This window comes from Passer montanus, unplaced genomic scaffold, assembly GCF_014805655.1.
Source record: "Passer montanus isolate IOZ18808 unplaced genomic scaffold, ASM1480565v1 scaffold111, whole genome shotgun sequence".
Taxonomy (NCBI): domain Eukaryota; kingdom Metazoa; phylum Chordata; class Aves; order Passeriformes; family Passeridae; genus Passer; species Passer montanus.
In genome coordinates, this window is record NW_024357725.1 from 1,715,252 (window position 1) to 1,734,458 (window position 19,207).

A 19,207-nucleotide genomic window follows, 5' to 3' on the forward strand; every position below is an offset into this window, starting at 1 on the left:
TGATGATAGGAAATACTTGAAAATAGACTTGTGAAACTGCCAGATGGCAGAGATCTAACACTTACTCTAAACAGTGTTTTAATACACATATATCTGTCTTGAGTCAAAGTTCTCTTTAGTATAAAAAAAATTATTTTTTCTTCTGCAGTCATGAATTCTGTAAATATTTCATTCAGAATAACATTGTGCTTTTTCAAAACTATGAAATACAGTGGCTTGATTAAAATCCACTCTTGCTTTATGTTTAAACCTCAAAGTAAATTCCAACTGCCTAAGTTACGTTGGTAGAATATCTTTACTGTTATGTCATTTAGCTGCAAAGCATTTTTTATTCAGTGTTCCAGCTTTAAGCTGAGCAGTTTGAGTGGCTTCTTTTTGTTTTTTTTCATGTGGCAGCTTGTTACAATAGTGCTGAACATTTAAAAGAAATACAGCCTTTTCTTTAGGGAAATTGCTGTAAATTTAAATCAACTCTCTAAGTTGCTTAATGCATGGTATAAATAACATGAATATTCATTTTCCACCTGTGTCAGTAGCAACAGCTGAGTCTTTACTTACTGCCAAAATGTGTTACCTGAATTGGAGTTGATGAGACTTCCTTCTGTGTATCTTTAGGAGCAATACACAGTCAAATGGAATCTCTGAGTGACTCGTGGGTTCGACTGAAACACAGCAGAGATTGGTTATACACGTCCTCCTACTCATTTGTTGAGTCTGATTTTGATCTCTCAAGATCCCTTGGAGTTCATACTTTGATTGAAAATGCTGTCAGTTTTGTAAGTGGAGATGTGGGAAGCTCCCCAGGATTTAAGGAACCAGAGGAAAGTATGTCCACCAGTCCACAAGCATCAATAATTGCAATGGAGCAGCAGCAGTTGAGGGCTGAGGTAAATTTCAGTTTAACAGCTCTTCTTATTCTTTGTACGTTATGGTCATTAGAGGAATTATTTTTGAAACCATGTCCACATTCCATCTATTAAAGTAATTTTTCCTTCTTTTCTGTTAAATATCTTAGTTGGAACTGGGTACATTATGTAAACAAACTAAAACAAAACTGAAAGTGTTCCCTTTTTTTAAAAAAAGTGAACAGTGACCTCATTGATCTTTGCTTACAGTTCAGTATAATGCACTTTCCATTTCTAAGGATACTGGTTACTTAGTTAATATTGTCTTTTGCCTGCCTTTATTTTTAGCTTCGTCTGGAAGCGCTTCATCAGATTTTGGTGCTTCTATCAGGAATGGAGGAAAAAGGTTGTGTGCCATTAATGGGAAGCCACCAAGTACCAGGATTTCAGTCTTCTTCGCTGCTTACTTCTGTTAGACTCCAGTTTCTTGCTGGCTGCTTTGGTCTGGGCACTGTAGGACATGCAGGGGCTAAAGGAGAGAGTGTAAGATTGCATCACTACCAGGTGTGTACTTCAGCAGTTTCTGCTGTTTCAATAACTCAGTGATAAAAATGTCTCAGTGTTTATAATATTTATTTGTTTGACCCAGGATGGTATCAGAGCAGCCAAGAGGAGTATTCAAATTGAAATCCAGGTGGCTGTGCACAAAATTTACCAGCAATTATCTGCTACTTTAGAAAGAGCTCTGCAAGCTAATAAGCATCACATAGGTAAGTGAAAAGCAGATTTTGCAAACCAGATGTTCTCTGATGTACAGTAGAACAGCCTGTATGTTTTCCAAGGCAGACTTTGATATTAGTGACCAGAATTCATTGAATTGCCTATCTGACTTCTTTTCCTAAAAGAGAAATCTGCGTTGGTTGGTAGAACACGGTGTCTATTCTTTTTTTTTAACCTGGGTAATTTCAGTGTTTCACTTAGAGAAGTAATGTGAAAAAAGTACAAAATGAAGTATTTCACGCAGTTATCCTTACCTTAGAGAGAAGATTCTGGTTTGAGATTTAGCCTCAGAACATTAAATCACAAACTAGATCTGCGTGCTACTCTTTCTTGGGCCATTTTGACACAGAGTTACATTGAATTAAAGAAGAGTGCAGTGGTTCATCAGAAAGACTACCTCAAAGTGTCTGACAAAACTCACTTTTTCTTTGAAAATTTAATTAATTAAATTAATTTAAAAACAATCTGCTGATCTTCTGTCTTAGTATTCTTACTCTGAACATCTTATTAATTAAAAACAACTTTATTTTAATCCTAGAAGCACAACAGCGTCTGCTGTTGGTGACAGTCTTTGCTCTCAGTGTGCACTATCAGCCTGTTGATGTCTCCTTGGCCATTTCCACGGGGCTGTTAAATGTGCTGTCCCAGCTGTGTGGCACAGACACCATGTTAGGACAGCCCCTGCAGCTGCTGCCCAAAACTGGGATTTCTCAGCTCAGCACAGCTTTGAAAGTAGCCAGCACGAGACTGCTGCAGATCCTGGCTATCACCACAGGGTGAGTGTTCCTTGCTTTTGGGAAACTTCATCACTGAGCATATCAGCACCCTTGAAAAATGTTGTGTGAGCTTTCATTAGAACAGTAAATGTTGCTCAGGCATACATAAGTGAAGGGGGCGAGGGGGAAGAGTAGTCACATTATTCATAGCAAAGATGCATGTAAGACTAATAAATATTTTTCAGTTGAGTGTGTTTGAATTTGAATAGTCACAACTTTGTGGTCTGTAAACACTGTATTCTAGTAACTCTCACTTTGCTACTTCAGCTTTGTGTAGAGCTGTGTTCAGTTGATGTGATAAGACTTTTTGTTGCTGTGTTAAAGTCATTTGTGCAAAAGCAGTACTGATAATGTGAGAGTTTCTCAGAGCAAGACAAGCTTCTTTCCAGAATAGGAAATATTTTTCTGAGGAATAGTGCTAGACCATGGGACAGCATGCAAAGTCCTAGCAATACTTAAATATTTATTCTTACTCAGTAAGGAAAACACAAGTGGAGAAAGTGTTATCTAGTTGAAGTGAGAGTATTGTTTGATATTCAGTCCATGCATCTTACTTTCAGTCTTTGTACAATACATTGCATTTAGCTGCCAAATCTATTATGTAAAAAAGCCTAAAAATCCTACACCAAAAAAGAAAAATCCCCCAAACACATGGAAACAGCACCCCATGTATAGAAATTGCAGTGGAATTATGTTTTGATTGAGTTTTTACCCTAGAAAGTACTGAAAACTTATCCTTTGACTCCAAAGATTAGGCTGTTTTCATTTGTATTAAAAATAGGGTTAAAATAATAAAAAGAATTTAAGCCTGTAATGGAGGATGGGGAAAAGTAACCTTTTGCAATTACTGTTCCTTAAATCAGCTCTCAAGTACTCTTAATTTTCTTTTTGTGTGTGCAGAACCTATGCAGATAAACTGAGCCCAAAGGTGGTGCAGTCCTTGCTGGATTTATTATGCAGCCAGCTGAAGAACTTGCTATCACAAGCTGGTGTGATGCTGATGGCTTCCTTTGGAGAAGGAGAAGATGAGGAAGGTGAAGTGGAATCAAAAAAGGCAGATTTGAATGGGGATAATGAAAAGAGAGACTTCAGAGGTAATTGTCTTACATAATTTCTGTAACAATTCTAAAATACTAGGAAACATAATAGAAGAAAACACTGAATACTGAGGTTCTCATCCACTCTGTTGTGTATTGGTTTTTGTTGGGTCATTTTTAATTCTCTAAATTAGACTAAAGTCATCAAATGATTTTGTGCTCAGTTCAGATTTACACAGAATTGATACACAAAATTGCAAGAATAGGAGCAGGCTGAGAATAAGAATTGCTTAATTTGGCTAGGAATTAGGAAGAGAATATAGTTTTCCTCGAAAAATGAGTTGGTGGTCATAGTGTTTTTTCATAAATACCATAGGAATTTAATTATCAAAATTAATAAATGTTGGAGAAGTTCAGGAAATGATTGTATTTGCTTTGTATTATGCAGTTTTGCAGTCCGAGTGGATGGCAAGAAGGTGACACTACTGTGTCAGATGGGCAAATCCACAACAAAAGATTTTCTGAAATACTGGTATCTTCATGTAGCTTAGAATCTCTTAATGAGCATTTTGAATTTTGGTGGAAATTGTTTCTGAAGAATTTTTAATTGTAGCTTGGTTTTAAGTATATATATGCTTTTGCTTGTGCTTTTAACTGTCTTCACTTTAAAATAATGCAATGTCCAATGAATTAAGATAATTAATCAGGAATTAGAATATGAGGTGCTCCGACAGAGATCTCCCCTTACCTTGACCCACAAAAGTTTAATGTTATTTTCTCTCTGTGTCTTGCTGAGGAGCAGGAGTGAGAGCACAGCTTGGTGGGCACCAGTCAGCTCAGGTTAACAGCCAGCCACCATGTAGTAACTGATCATTGTGCTTTTACCTGCAGAACAGGTTGTTCCCAGTAACCAGGACTGCCAGTCAAGTTGTAATATTAAGGCTGTAAATGGAAATTTTTGTTTTAACTTCCTAGCTGCCCTTCGAAAGCAACATGCAGCAGAATTGCACCTGGGAGACTTTCTTGTTTTCCTGCGTAGAGTTGTGTCTTCAAAAGCAATTCAGTCGAAGATGGCATCTCCAAAGTGGACAGAAGTCCTTCTTAACATTGCTTCCCAGAAGTGTTGCTCAGGTATGGTCATGTCAAAATGTGCTCCATGGTTACTTTGCATTTCTGTAGTGCAGTTCCAAAAACTAAGCCCTGTTAGAACATGTATTATGTAGTGAGTTCCTAGTGAACAGTTCAAAACAACTGCAGTATAGGCATACGGGGGTTACACTCTGGGGCACTGGGGGCATGGAACCAGGGGCAGGCCTGAAGCTAATGTAATTTTAAGATTTTTGACACGTTGTTCCATCTTCAGGAGTTCCCTTGGTTGGCAATTTGAGGACTAGACTGCTTGCACTTCATGTACTAGAAGCTGTGTTACCTGCATGTGAATCTGGCGTTGAAGATGATCAGATGGCTCAGGTCTTTATATTTTGTTATAAACTTTCACATTTTCTCAAAAATTGCTTAAACTTCTAAATGTTTTGTAGGTTTCAAAATCCAAATCAAGCAAGGCTCAGTGTAGTTATTTGTTAATCTAAGAACACTAAATATTTTGATGTTTATACCTATAAAGCAAAATAAAACAATATAATGTTGCTGTTGTCTCATATTGGAGTTAAAATGATCTGAATTCTATCCCAATGCCCCAGGTTGTTGAACGATTGTTCTCACTTCTATCTGACTGCATGTGGGAGAGTCCAATAGCCCAGGCCAAACATGCAATTCAAATAAAGGAGAAAGAGCAAGAAATGAAGCTGCAGGTAACAGTACTTGTACTTTGTCTTGTGACTGAATGCAGCTGAATTATATTTACCACAAATATTTTGTCCTATTTCTTGTAGAAGCAAGGAGAGTCTGAGGATGAAGATGAGAATCTTCCCATCCAGGAAGTGTCCTTTGATCCTGAGAAAGCTCAGTGCTGCATAGTGGAGAATGGGCAGATTCTAACTCATGGAAGTGGAGGCAAAGGATATGGCTTAGCTTCCACTGGAGTTACTTCTGGTTGTTACCAGTGGAAGGTAGGTTGCATAAATGTATATTTCTTACCTTCTCTCTCATTGCTTCGGAAATGTGCTATGTTTTTTTATTAACAGCAACTGCCTGTGTTTTTCACTTATGACACAATTCTTGAGTAAATGGCAGTGTTACATTTATGGTTTGACTCAATAATCATAAGGATATTCTCCAACCTAAGTCATTCTGTGATTTTTCACTGCCAAGGGAAGAGTTTGTGTCTGTTTTTGAGTGGTGGGATTTGAGTATTTCACCACGCAGATTGGGGACTGTGAACATGTATGTGTCATTAGAGGTAATGGTAGTTGCCCCTAAGGTCCATAGTCAGCATGCATGTCCAGTTTTGCAAAACGTACCTACTGAATTACGTAGATTCAGGATTTTTTTTTGTAGAAAACATTTCAAAAAGCATGTTGTTTTCCTGCAAAAAGACACATCAGCCTGACTGATGAGAACAGTGTTAAATACATCATTTGGAGGGATTTTTTAAAAATGGTTTTAACATATAAACTTAGTGTTTTTCTCATTAAAAGCTTCTGTGAAAAACAGTTAAAAGTAGACATACATATGTGTAAAGAATATTTTCATTGCTTTGTTGTGTTAAAGTGTATATTCCTGATGTTTTTTCCCGTATGTTTGTTTTGCCTGCTAGTTCTACATCGTGAAGGAGAACAGAGGCAATGAAGGCACTTGTGTGGGAGTGTCTCGCTGGCCCGTGCATGACTTCAACCATCGCACCACCTCAGATATGTGGCTCTACAGAGCCTACAGTGGCAACCTGTATCACAATGGAGAGCAGACTTTGACTCTGTCAAGCTTTACCCAAGGAGATTTCATTACATGTGTGTTAGATATGGAAGCAAGAACTATTTCCTTCGGTAAAAATGGAGAGGTATTTAACATAATTATATTTTGGTGTTTTCTTGCAATGGTAATATGGCATGGATAAACATGAGAGTCAAAACATTTGGCAGTTTCAGTACTTAAAAGATTTATAATACAGCCATAACTTTCTCATGTTTCATGTTTTTGCTTGTTAGGGTGTTCTAAGATTGAGGGGCTTTTTGTTTTGCTTCTTCCCTAGGAGCCAAAACTAGCTTTTGAAGATGTGGATGCAGCTGAGTTATACCCTTGTGTTATGTTCTATAGCAGTAACCCAGGAGAGAAGGTAACTTAAATGTTCATCTGTGGAGGTGTACTGGTTTAGGCTGGTATAAAGTCAGTATTCATCAGAGCAGCCTGTATAGTGCTGCTTTGAATTACTGACCAAAACAGTGTTGCTAATACAGAGTGTTTTAATTAATGTAATCTGCTGTAAATTTAAAATGTATTTTACTATTTAGAATACATTTAAAAGCTTCATGTTCCACACAAAAAAATTCTATTCCCCAGAAACAAAGGAGAGCATAGTATTAGGATTTTTAGATAGTCTTCTGTGAGAAACCATGAAATAGCATAGTTTCAGCATCCTTGAGTCTGAAGGATGGAGGTTTTGCTCACTGTTAAGGTGGATTTCCTAGGGATTCTGAGGAGAAAAAAAAAGACAGTGCTAGTAATTATTTCTATTCAGCAGGCCACTCCAGTATTGATAAGAAGAGCTTATTGAGGTGTGTTGAGAAGATAATTTGTAAACTGTTCTCTTCAAACAGGTGAAGATCTGTGATATGCAGATGCGTGGGACACCGCGAGATTTGCTGCCAGGTGATCCCATCTGCAGTCCTGTTGCTGCAGTGCTGGCAGAAGCCACGATCCAGCTCATTCGAATCCTGCATCGCACAGACCGCTGGACATACTGCATCAATAAAAAAATGATGGAAAGACTGAATAAAATCAAAATATGTCTTAAGGAAGCAGGTCAAAAACTGAAGAAAAGTCGCTCTGTTCAAAGCCGAGAAGAGAACGAGGTGAGAGAGGAGAAAGAAAACAAAGAGGAGGAGAAAATCAAGCACAGCCGCCATGGCCTGGCAGAGCTCTCAGAGCTGCAGCTGAAGATGCTCTGTGTGGAGGTGTGGCCTGTCCTAGCAGTGATTGGTGGAGTGGATGCTGGGCTCAGAGTTGGAGGTCGATGTGTCCACAAGCAAACGGGCCGTCATGCCACCCTGCTGGGCGTGGTGAAGGAGGGCAGTACCTCTGCCAAGGTCCAGTGGGATGAAGCAGAGATTACAATCAGGTAATCCCATTTCCTACACTTTTCGCTATTTAGTGGTAGTGGTTTGTGGTTGGAAATCCTCAGAAGAAACATATCCTTTGTATTAGAGTCATACTTATCAATTACTTGAAGTGTGGACTTCAGTGGTATTGAAGTTAAAGCTGCCTTGAGGTAGTGTTCATTCGTTCTCCCACCTGCCTTTGAGTGTTCAAGGCTGGAAGGTGATGCTCCTTTTTCCACCCATCTTGCAGACAAGCCTTCAAAGGGAAAGCACATGGAAGGAAGCTGAAATGAAGTTTCTCTGAGCTTGGTGCTTTCACAAGAATTGCCTGTGTATTTGTGTGGAAAAAATTTGATTAACTTAGTTTCTTGAACTCCTTCTGCCTGTAGCTGAAGAAGTCTTTTGAAGAAATTGAGCAGTAGTTTTTTCTTTTCCCTGCCAGTTACAATTACATTCTGTAATAGCCGAGGTCACTTTGCATTTCCAGCTGTTGCAGCATTACGTCTGTTTTGTCTTTGCAAAGGCTGTTGTCCCTTTGACTTAATATAATGTAGTGCAGTTGATTTAGTTCCAGGTATAAATTCTTTCAAGTATGCCCACATGACAGTGTAACCTTAAAGTAAGAGTGCCCTTAAAATAATTCAAGGCTTTATTTGAGTGATGTGGAACAGCGCTAGATCATAAGCAAGCTTTTCATAAAGCATTTAATTAGGTTCATTTTTCACCTTTTTAATTAAAACTAAGCTAAAGCTTGCTTGCATTTTTGGGTAGAAGTTTACATTGTTAGATGGGAAAACTTTTTGAGATAATAAAAGAAGATTTAAAAGTCATTTATCTGGTGGATGTATGGAAATACAGGCTGATGAATTTTTGTCCGGCTTCGAGTGGAAATTAGTCAAGTGTAACAGTCCTAAATAGTACCAGAAGATATCACTGAATATAGATGGACAGGTAGGTAAATGTGTCTGTTAGGTTTCCTCACCTGTGTTTTTCAAAGGTCACTGTCCTCACCAGGTGGTCTGTCCTGACACACCAGAGACAGAATTGTCCTGAGCTCTCAGTAGGGTGCTCATGGTGATGAGTAGCTGAGGTCAATCAAAGCTTTTCCTTAATGTTTAAAAGTTTTCTTTATAAGCTTTTATACCTGTTAAAATAATACTTACCTTCATATAGTTTTTCTTAATAAAAGTGTGTTACGTATTTCTGATAAATAATATATCCCGTGTTAGCACAGAATGGATAGCTTCTGTGGGGCTTCTGGATTTCAGTGCTTGTTGTTGAAAACCTGTGTATGCTTTGTTGCATTTGCTTTGAAACCATATCTCCCTGTTTTCTGATCATATCCTCATTTTCCCCTGTTTGCATTTAATTTTTAAATTGGTTTGTTTTGTTAAATATATTCTACATCTTATTTGCCTACATTACTTCCTGAACTTTCCTTCTGTCTCTCCCTCACTTGCTTTTTCCTGTGTCATTCTGATCTTTATTAAAGCTTCCCAACTTTTTGGTCGCCTAGTGATACTCCGTTGTATAATCTGGAGCCCTGTGAACCACTGCCTTTTGATGTTGCAAGATTTCGTGGGCTGACAGCCACTGTGTTACTGGACCTTACCTATCTAACTGGCATTCATGAAGATACGGGAAAGCAAAGCACCAAGAGACATGAGAAAAAACACAGACGTGAATCTGAAGATAAAGGGGAAGTGGACCAGAAAATGGAGGGTGACATTGGATCAGATACACGATTAGGCCAAAGTGCTGATGATAACAAAGGACATGTTGCTACAACCTCTAAGTCAGAAAATGAAATTGTTTCCTTTTCTCTAGAACCATCAACGCTAGGTATGGAATCCCAACACCAACCTGCTGAAGGAAGAAAAAAGAATCATGAGCACACCCCACGAAGTCATGATATAGTGCAGTCAGAAATCCGAGCTGTACAGCTGTCCTACCTTTATCTTGGTGCTATGAAGTCACTTAGTGTTCTTCTTAGTTGTAGTAAGTACGCTGAGCTGCTGTTAATCCCCAAAGTGCTGGCCGAGAACGGCCACAACTCTGACTGCGCGGGCTCACCGGTGGTGCACGAGGACGTGGAGCTGCGGGCGGCGCTGCAGTTCCTGATGCGGCACATGGTGAAACGCGCGGTCATGCGCTCGCCCATCAAGAGGGCACTGGGGCTGGCAGACCTGGAGCGGGCACAGGCCATGATCTACAAATTAGTGGTTCATGGGCTGCTGGAGGACCAATTTGGTGGCAGACTTAAACAAGGTAATTTTCAAAATGAGATTAAAATTAATAGTAACAATGATAATACAATTAACATAATCTTGTCAATTTGTAATGGTTATACTTTGGAGGAATCTTAATTGGACAGAGAAATTTTACAGAACTTCATTTACTGTTTTATAGATATAACACTGATTTTTTTGCCTTTTTCCTAATTCCTTATCTTAATAAAAAGTGAAGGCATATCAATCAGAAATAAGAGTTTTTAATGTCTTTAATATTTCTAAAAATGATCAATGCTGTGTATACTTGTCTGAAGGATTTGCACTTCCTCTAAACCAACAATAAAAATCCCTTAAAAATGCGACTTGCAGACTTGCACAGCTGGGTTAAAAATAGATTTATGGTTAATCAGCTGTACTTTTATCGAAGCCCTCTTCTCCTTTTGTCTGTTTTGAGAATAGTCCAGGCTGTTCCTACCATAAATCTGAATATCATAAACTTTTGCATAGGTAAATGATTTGTTTGCTATTTACCTTGTATAGCTGTGAGAACAGCAAGAGCTCCTGGACTGATTTCTTTACTCAAGTCCATGAGTTAGTGGCAGAATCTGCACACCCCTTTCTTTTTCTGGGATGAATTCTGAATAACAATAGTTATTTTGAAAGTTTAGCCATGGGTACTGTTCTGATCTGCACAATTATATTAGTGTTGCAGTAACATCCTCGCTTTTTTGTTGCAGAAGTGGAGCAACAAGTAGAAGAAGGTGATCAGTCTCAGCAAGCCCAAACACCAGTTACAACCAGCCCTTCTGCTTCTAGCACAACATCTTTCATGAGCAGCTCTCTGGAGGATACCACCACTGCTACTACACCAGTAACTGATACAGAAACAGTTCCAGCATCAGAATCACCTGGTGTTATGCCTCTCAGTCTGCTGAGGTAAAATATCCTTTTAGCATGTGTGATTCTGTGGGTGTAGGGAACCAGTTGCATGGTTTATGTAGAATGTGTGTCTTTAGCTGCCAAAGCCCTTAAAAATGCTGCAAAGAACTGCTCCTGCAGAGGGACACAGTTTAAATGTTACTTTGCCTTGCAGGGTGTGCATTTTTTATTAGAAAGCTGTTAAGCTTTTGCTATACACTGTTTATAAGTGTAATATCTGAATTCTTTAAGAAGGAGAAAATGTTCTCCTTAAGTTGTTCAGTTCTCATGTTTCTTTGGTATAGTTTAAATTACAAATCTCTGAAATTCATTTTTAATGAATGTTTGATTCTCAAACCAGAATAGATCTTGGTAGGTAACATCCTGTGAAGCTAAGATGTTCTTTCAGCTTACCCTGACGTACTGAAATGGAAGATAAACTACTGAATTTGCAGAGGCAATTTGTGCTGTTGAAGGAAATCTGCTTTACCTTGCATAGAATACTTTTCTAAGTTTATTAATTCATAGAAGTTTTGCAGACATCTTTTGATAAAAGCCAGAACAATGTGTTCATACTATGACAGTGAACATCAAATACTTGCCATAGTAAGTCAGCTTTAATTTATTAGTCAGCCAGAGTTCTGAACAAACCATGGAAATGGGAAAAGTGTTTTTTTTGTTTTTTTTCTCCTAGGAGACCTCCTGGTCTCTGAGGGGTTTTTTAATGTCATGCTTAGAACTTAACTGTAGAGATAAAGTTGGTAGGAATGAGCTGTTGCCTCAAATGTGTTGTGTCTTACACTTACTAAACTCAATTGCATCAAGTAGGATTTGCCAAGTGCACTCCAATTGGATGTACTTCTTGTGTCAGACCGTTTTCAGCACAGTTCTGTTCAACATAAATGTATATTGTTCTTTTTTCAAGGCAAATGTTTTCCAGTTATCCTACTACAACGGTACTTCCAGCACGGCGTGCTCAGACTCCACCAATATCTTCTTTACCAACATCTCCTTCAGATGAAGTTGGAAGGAGGCAAAGTTTGACCTCTCCAGATTCCCAGTCTGCAAGGCCTGCCAATCGCACAGGTAAACTTGTCAGTGGAGTAGAAATGGGGACAAGTTAGGGAAGTCACAGGAGCCCAGGGGCTGTGTTTTAAAAGATGGAAACCCAGCAGAGGTTCTTCTTAAGGCAAATGAACATTCCAAGCATTGTTGAAAACCTTTAAGTCACTATCTTAGGAAAAAAAATACAGATTATATAGCTGTAGGTTTTATCAAGCAAGTGAAATGAGTTTTTAAAAGCTGTGGATTGGATTCAAAACCAATAATGAAGCATAATTGGTAACCGCTTCAAAATGTTCATCTGATTTGGGCTTGTGTACTTGGTTGTGTGCTGCTGGTAAGTGCAGTAATTTTCTAACTTTGTTAGATCTCATACCACACAGAAACCAAGAATGGATGTATTTCGTGGTACATTTACCAGTACTTTTTATTCTTGCCCTTACATCTGTGCTATTAATTGGGGTGTTTAGTGGTTCGTGTGTTGCACAGAAACTGATCTCCTCAGTTTCATGACTTTTTCTTTTCCTTTTGATTTAATTATGAGATGACTTGCTTCTAGCTGCAATTGTGTCTTTACAACAGTGTTTGTTTGTTAGTACATTTTGGTCTTCACTGATTAGACATCACTTTTATGGCAAGTCAGAAACTGTTGGTTTTGGGCAGTAACTGACCTCTTTAGAGTCCCTTGAATGACTCTCTACAGAAACACGGCCATCATCCACAAAGAGGTTTTTCAGATATGTTCCGAGTTCAGCTGAGGTCTTTTTCTGTACCTTAAGAGGAATGTATAATGAATGATCTCACCATTTGGGAATCTCTGATTTGGACAAGGATAACTTTATCTAGGCTACCTAAATATGGATCAAATAGATAATTTGATACAGTTCAAAATGAAAACAATAGAAATTGCTTAAATAGTTCTTTGCACATCGTCAGTACTTGATCAAACAGAGTCAGTCAACATAATCTATGTTACAAAGAAGAATGAACTCCATTTGGTTTTGTTACAGAAAGTATCTTATTTTGTGGAAAGTAATAAAAAAAAAAAACTTGAGATAAAAGTTGGGACTAATTATTTCTTTAGTTCAAGCTGATACATCAAAGTAAGGTGTAATAAAGTAACACTAGAGAAAGATTTATGTGCTTTACAGTTATCATTTTCTGTCTTTTAAGCTTTGTCTGATCCAAGCAGCCGGCTTTCAACATCCCCTCCTCCTCCTGCCATCGCTGTTCCCTTGCTAGAAATGGGGTTCTCCCTCAGGCAAATTGCAAAAGCTATGGAAGCTACAGGTAATCTACAGCTATAATACCAGTTTAACTGAAAGATTGGATACACGTGAAACACTTGTTTTTCAGTAGAATACTTGATTTTTAAGTTTTATAACCATTTCTGTGGAGAAACAGATTGCTTTTTTTATAACCATCAGTGGTAAACTACAGTTCAAAAGTGTGGTTTTCCTACTTTCAGGTGCCAGAGGAGAAGCAGATGCACAGAACATCACAGTGCTGGCCATGTGGATGATCGAGCACCCTGGAAACGAAGATGATGAAGAGCCTCAGTCAGAGGGAACTGTAGAGTCACGGCATGGAACAGTTGTCTCTGGCAGTGGTGGGAAATCTGGGGATCATTGCTATTTGCAGTCTCCAGGTGATATCCCTTCTGCTGATGCCCCTGAAATGGAGGAAGGCTTTAGTGAGAGGTAGAAGAATTTTCTTGTAATTGCTTGTAATCTGTTTCTGAAACTGGAAATCTCACTAATTCATGGTTGCTGACGGAGAGTTACTTTGTAATGTAGCTTTTGAATTTTGTTACAGCATGAGCAGAAGCAAAGATGCAATTAAAGTAGGTGTACATGGTGCATTTATTTTCCTGTACTGTTTGCATGCAGAACTGGGGAAGAATGTAACTGAACATGTTTTCTTCACAACAAAAAAAGAAAAGAATGAAAAAAATGAGGGCTGATAGTTTTATTTTAACTAAAAGACCAAGTAATAAAGCAAAATTCCATTAAAATCAGGTTTTGCCAAATTCACATGTTAGACCAAAGGTGAATTGTCTCAGCCACCGACAACAGAGATTATTTTATTTCTTCAAAAGAGGAGAAAAAACTAATTCAAGCTGGTTAATTAACTATTCAAGCTACTAATTAACCTAGTGTAAAATGAGCGCTCTCTCAAAGTTTGTGCTGTGCTTAGGCCCTCTGGAAGATCAAATAGGTGTTGACTTTGCTGCATCTGATTTGTTTGAGGTAACTTTTACTGTCAGAACAGTATATATGTACTCCTTGAAACTGAAGATTCTTGAATTCCTTTTTTTTCTTACATTAAAGAAAGGAAAAAATGCTGATAAATATGACTTAGTTACTGTATGTGGTTGTTTAAAACTTGGTTTAATTGACGTGTAAATTCCAAATTCCTGTAGCCCTGATAACCTGGATCATGTGGATAATGCAGCTGCAGCGAGTGGCCCTCCCTCTCGAAGTCGGTCAGCTGTCACACGGAGGCACAAATTTGATTTAGCTGCCCGAACGTTGCTGGCACGTGCTGGTAAGGGACAGAAAGAACTCCAAGGGCTTTGCTTATCCAGGAAATGAATAGGAAGGGGACTGGGACTTAGCATGACATTTAGAAAACTCCTTCTCATATGCGTGCCAATGTATATTTAAGAGTTTTATGTGTTGATAAGTAGATTGTTTAGCAGAATAGTTAAAACAAAAAGGAAATTGAAAGTACAGCCAGCTCTCTGCCATGGAAAATAAAAGTCCTGCTTTCCTGTTTCTCTCTTTTCCCACCTTGAGCGGGATTGTACCGCTCAGTGCAGGCCCACAGGAACCAGAGCCGCAGGGAAGGGATCTCCTTGCAGCAAGATCCAGGGGCACTGTATGACTTCAACTTGGATGAGGAGTTGGAGATTGACCTTGATGATGAAGCAATGGAAGCTATGTTTGGGCAAGATCTTGCTAGTGATAATGATATTCTGGGAATGTGGATCCCAGAGGTACTGGATTGGCCTACCTGGGTGTGTGTGACTGCAGCAGGGGCTGCTTTAACTTACTGCTTTTTGCATGCTTATATTTTCAAGTTTAAAGTAATGCGTATGTTTAGAGCCTCTTTGAAAGTATCTTAATAAGTGCCAGCAGTGCTTAAAATCATCTTGTGTTCTGTAGCATCACTTCTAGATTAAGAATAGAGATTTCATGTGTTTCTTGCTCTGCACTTCCACATGTAGTTTTCTCCTCCCTCCCATGAAAGATGAGAACAGAACTCATATAGTTATTCTGATAATACCAATTAGAAATCAAGTAGGTGTTTCTAGGTGGTTTAGCTGTGTGAAATGACAAGCACAGTTATAAATGTTTCTTCTCCTGCTACTGCTAATAGTATCTAATCTCTAGCAATATAATTTGCACTTCAGTCAGTTTTTCTTGTGTCATGTAGTCCATTCTCTGGGAAGGATGTGGTGGCAGTTCTCACTGAATTTTTCTGTAGAGCACTAAATTAACTATTGAGGTGGAAAACAAAGATGATAACAGCACTTTGTTAATCTTTGAGTTATCCATGTCAGATTAGACAATGAACCCATAAGATTTAGCTTTTCATCTCCTAGTTATGATGCTACCTAGCTTTGATATGGAAGCAAGTTGCAGGATGCATGTTGAATTTTTCGGAGCACTTGTGTCACTGAAACATCTCAATGAAATTACTGACTTAGGACAGAAGTGTAATTATGAAAAATGGGAGTTCACATTGAGATAAAACCTTGATATTTGCTGACACAAATGGTAATTTTTGTTGCCCAGTAAATGTAAAATCTGGTTGTCTGAAAGCTAAAAAGTATTCTTTTCCTTGTTAGCTCCAGTTTCAGCCAAGTTCTGAGGAGAACCAGATACAAACAGTGTTGAATGTGACAGTGTTACAAATGAAAAGTTACACTGTCAAGAGCTCTTGAGTCAATCTAGCATGAAATAGGAAATTAGCTCCTCTGAAACTACTTGAAAATGTTTTTCCTAGCCTGAGATGGTCTTCATTATGTCATAAATTGTATGTTTCTGCTTTGCTTTTGTACAAGTCAACCATATAAATATCAGTGATAGAAATGTGCAGAGACACCTACCTAAGGATATTGGCATGTTTTATATCTAAGGTGCAGACACTTATTCTGTACAAATAACGTGTGAAAATCTTGCTGTACAGCACGTCTGTGAATCTGAAGATAGGGAAGAAGTGGTGGTTTGTGAGCTGTGTGAATCCAGCGTGGTCAGCTTTAACCAGCACATGAAGAGGAACCACCCTGGCTGCGGGCGCAGCGCCAACCGCCAGGGCTACCGCAGCAACGGCTCCTATGTGGACGGCTGGTTCGGGGGGGAGTGTGGCAGTGGGAACCCCTACTACCTCCTGTGTGGAATCTGCAGAGAGAAATACCTGGCCCTCAAGAGCAAATCTAAAATATCAGCCTCAGAAAGGTACCAAAATAGGAGACGGTGGATAAAGAAAGGAAACTAAACATGGTTATGAGCCATCAGCATTTTAGGGATTTGATTTAAGAGAGAAGACTTCCTAGCAGGATTTTCTGATACTTAAAATAATTGTCTGTATTTGACAAATGCATATTTAGAAAAAAAAAAGGTTGCTTTGATATTTCTAGTTTCTAAATTAAGAACAAGGAATAATTTCCTGGGATGTTACCTCCTTCTTAGTGACTTTTGAAAGCCCATAATCAATTTTCTCTGACAATTCTGGTATTTTTTCTATGGACTTTTTGTACATTAGTACTGCAAAGTGCTTCCCCGCTCCACACACACTTTCAGAAGCCATTTTATCTGTTTGTCTGTTACTAGGCTTTTCTGGAATTGTTCATAAATACATGTAGACCTAACAGTAAAGTTAGACTAAAAAGGCAACCAAATTAAAAATATTTTATGCATATTTATAAAATATTAGAACCACTCAGTAACTTTCTTTGTTATTTTTTCATACAGGTACAAAGGCCAGGCCCCTGATCTAATAGGTAAACAAGACAGTGTCTATGAAGGTATGTTTTTAAGTTGCACAGGGTTTTGTTTTTTCTAACAGGTACTTTCATGCAAATAAACCTGAAGGTGTATTTTAAAATCTCTTCCAGTTAGATACAGTATTTTAGTTTTGGGGACTTATTTAGTTCAAATCACAACATGAAATCGGTCAATTCTTTCCCCTCTCTTTCCACTGTAAGCAGCTGAAAGGGCAAACACCTAACTTGGGGTTGATAATTTCTTGTGAGGAGATGTTACGTCCAGAACTGCACATACAAAATCTTATGTTCAAATATCTTTCTTCAGCTGCCTTTGTCGGAGAAATTAATTAGTGTAAGTTAGTGTCCCAAAAGTCTGCCATTAGTCTTGTTCATAATTTTTCTCCCTTTGTCCAAGCTGAGAGCATCCTGAGGGTGGCTTTCAGTTTAAACAGATTATTTCTGATGTGTGTAGAAAACCTTTCCCAGTTGGTTGTGTGATTCTGGTCCATTCTGTAACTCTTGTGATCGCAATTGTGTGATTAACCACATTTGTCTATTTGAGACTAAATGAGTGCTGCAGTACTTAGGGCAAGTCTGTCTGCTGTAGATCAAAGGTGTTCTGATTCTACTGTGCGTGGAGTGAGACAGAGGAGGGAGATCAGTCAATGTAAGCTGACTTGTATGTAAATGGTTGGCAAGTGAAGGAAGTGTCTCACTGAGTTGCATGTAAAGTGTGTAAAGTGGTTTTTCTTTGTTGTTGGGGTTTTTTCCAATTCCCTGGGAATGAAAAGCAAAAGCCTGGGTGTTCAGTTATAACCCATGCTTTTTTGATAAACATGAAGACCAGAAATTTCTAACATCTGTCTTTACCATTCAGTCCTTTGGAATACGCACTTGTTACCATGATTTAAAGCACTTTTCACAGTACCCTAGGTTTTGGAGCTGTCTTGTGTTGTATGTGATGACCCCTAATGTGTTTTTAGAGAGTAGCTAGTCTGATCCTTCAGAGAATCTTCCATAAAATTTTGTGCAGTATAAAGGTTAGGTTGAATAGAGAGGGCCAGGAGCAGGATTTTGTTTTTCTGATTTACTTTGTTGTGTCTATGTCAACATCAGAAGCTGACTTTTTAATTCTGCTGTGCTGAAGATTACAATACACATTTCATACCATCTGCTGTTTTGGTTTTTTTTAATTAACTGAAATTATGTAATATTTGAGCTTTTGTAACGAAGTCTAATTATATTTCTCCAATTCTAGAAGACTGGGACATGTTAGATGTGGATGAAGATGAAAAGCTGACAGGAGAAGAGGAGTTTGAACTATTGGCTGGACCTCTTGGATTAAATGATCGGCGCATTGTACCTGAACCTGTTCAATTCCCTGACAGTGACCCTCTGGGTGCTTCAGTTGCAATGGTGACAGCCACCAACAGTATGGAAGAAACACTGATGCAAATAGGTACATTTGAAATCCATTTAATTTAAAGAAAGAATTATAGTAGTAACAGCAGCAGCAACAGCAATAATGATAACAGCTATCACCACCTCCTCCCCTTTTTAGTGGGGCTTTTCTAGAGGCAAGGCAGGAACATCCTGACAGTATTTCCTGCCTGCCACCATGAGGAAGTGGAGACCACCTCTGAATTGTCCTTTTGTTATAGGGAAATCAGAGAGAGGAGTGTGAGGCATTATGAATTGACAGAAGGATTGAATTTTGCCAGTGAAACTTGTGACTGTAGTCAAACAGTAGATGCCAGTAAAATGTTTTGCAGAACTCAATGAATGGATTTAAGTTGGGACATAAGAATAGTCCCCTCTGATGGAAAAGGGAATCAGAGGATTAAGATTTAGTATGTCACATTGTGTTCATGTCTCTTTGAAAATAAGGAATAATTAAATTACGGAGTGTATTTTCCTCTCAGTAATTATTATTGTAGTTCTGTGTGTATGAAATACTGAAAAATGAGCAACTCAGGCCGACTTTGCTTCTGTTCTTACTACTGTATGATAATGTTTTGTTTTTCTTTAAACACTTATGCAAATCATCATTATTTCCAAGGCTGTCACGGCTCAATAGAAAAGAGTTCTTCTGGCAGGATAACCTTAGGAGAACAAGCAGCTGCTCTGGTAAATCCACATGACCGTGTCATGGCTCTCAGAAGAGTGACAGCTGCTGCCCAAGTGCTCCTGGCAAGAACAATGGTTATGAGAGCGCTCTCACTTCTGTCTGTCAGGTTCGTAGCATCTTTGGCAACATTTCCACCTTTCCTTTTGTAAACCAGTTACGCAGTTCTGTTTGATAATGATGCAATTTCAGACTAATTGGGGAAGCAATTCTTGTGTCTGTACTT

At 38.5% G+C, this 19,207-nt stretch overlaps 1 protein-coding gene across 15 annotated transcripts in view; it reads left to right on the forward strand.

Annotated features, from left to right (window-relative positions):
- The window catches only part of HERC1 (HECT and RLD domain containing E3 ubiquitin protein ligase family member 1), a 101,807-nt gene that overhangs the window by 61,126 nt on the left and 21,474 nt on the right, over positions 1-19,207 (forward strand). For 12 of the 15 annotated variants that reach the window (XR_005630120.1, XM_039731486.1, XM_039731478.1 and 9 more), the window contains exons 26-48: positions 616-887; positions 1,194-1,409; positions 1,495-1,615; positions 2,164-2,401; positions 3,302-3,495; positions 4,414-4,569; positions 4,802-4,908; positions 5,139-5,249; positions 5,331-5,507; positions 6,155-6,394; positions 6,587-6,670; positions 7,152-7,672; positions 9,145-9,920; positions 10,621-10,819; positions 11,727-11,887; positions 13,037-13,153; positions 13,332-13,563; positions 14,286-14,410; positions 14,662-14,882; positions 16,058-16,326; positions 16,843-16,895; positions 18,115-18,315; positions 18,916-19,090. Coding sequence is in view for 14 of the 15 variants with exons in the window: in XM_039731486.1 (XP_039587420.1) it covers positions 616-887; positions 1,194-1,409; positions 1,495-1,615; positions 2,164-2,401; positions 3,302-3,495; positions 4,414-4,569; positions 4,802-4,908; positions 5,139-5,249; positions 5,331-5,507; positions 6,155-6,394; positions 6,587-6,670; positions 7,152-7,672; positions 9,145-9,920; positions 10,621-10,819; positions 11,727-11,887; positions 13,037-13,153; positions 13,332-13,563; positions 14,286-14,410; positions 14,662-14,882; positions 16,058-16,326; positions 16,843-16,895; positions 18,115-18,315; positions 18,916-19,090 (4,966 nt within the window). In the remaining variant the exon portion in view is untranslated. The remainder of the gene's footprint in view (positions 1-615; positions 888-1,193; positions 1,410-1,494; positions 1,616-2,163; positions 2,402-3,301; positions 3,496-4,413; positions 4,570-4,801; positions 4,909-5,138; positions 5,250-5,330; positions 5,508-6,154; positions 6,395-6,586; positions 6,671-7,151; positions 7,673-9,144; positions 9,921-10,620; positions 10,820-11,726; positions 11,888-13,036; positions 13,154-13,331; positions 13,564-14,285; positions 14,411-14,661; positions 14,883-16,057; positions 16,327-16,842; positions 16,896-18,114; positions 18,316-18,915; positions 19,091-19,207) is intronic. The other 3 variants (XM_039731435.1, XM_039731450.1, XM_039731443.1) reach the window with 3 other exon arrangements.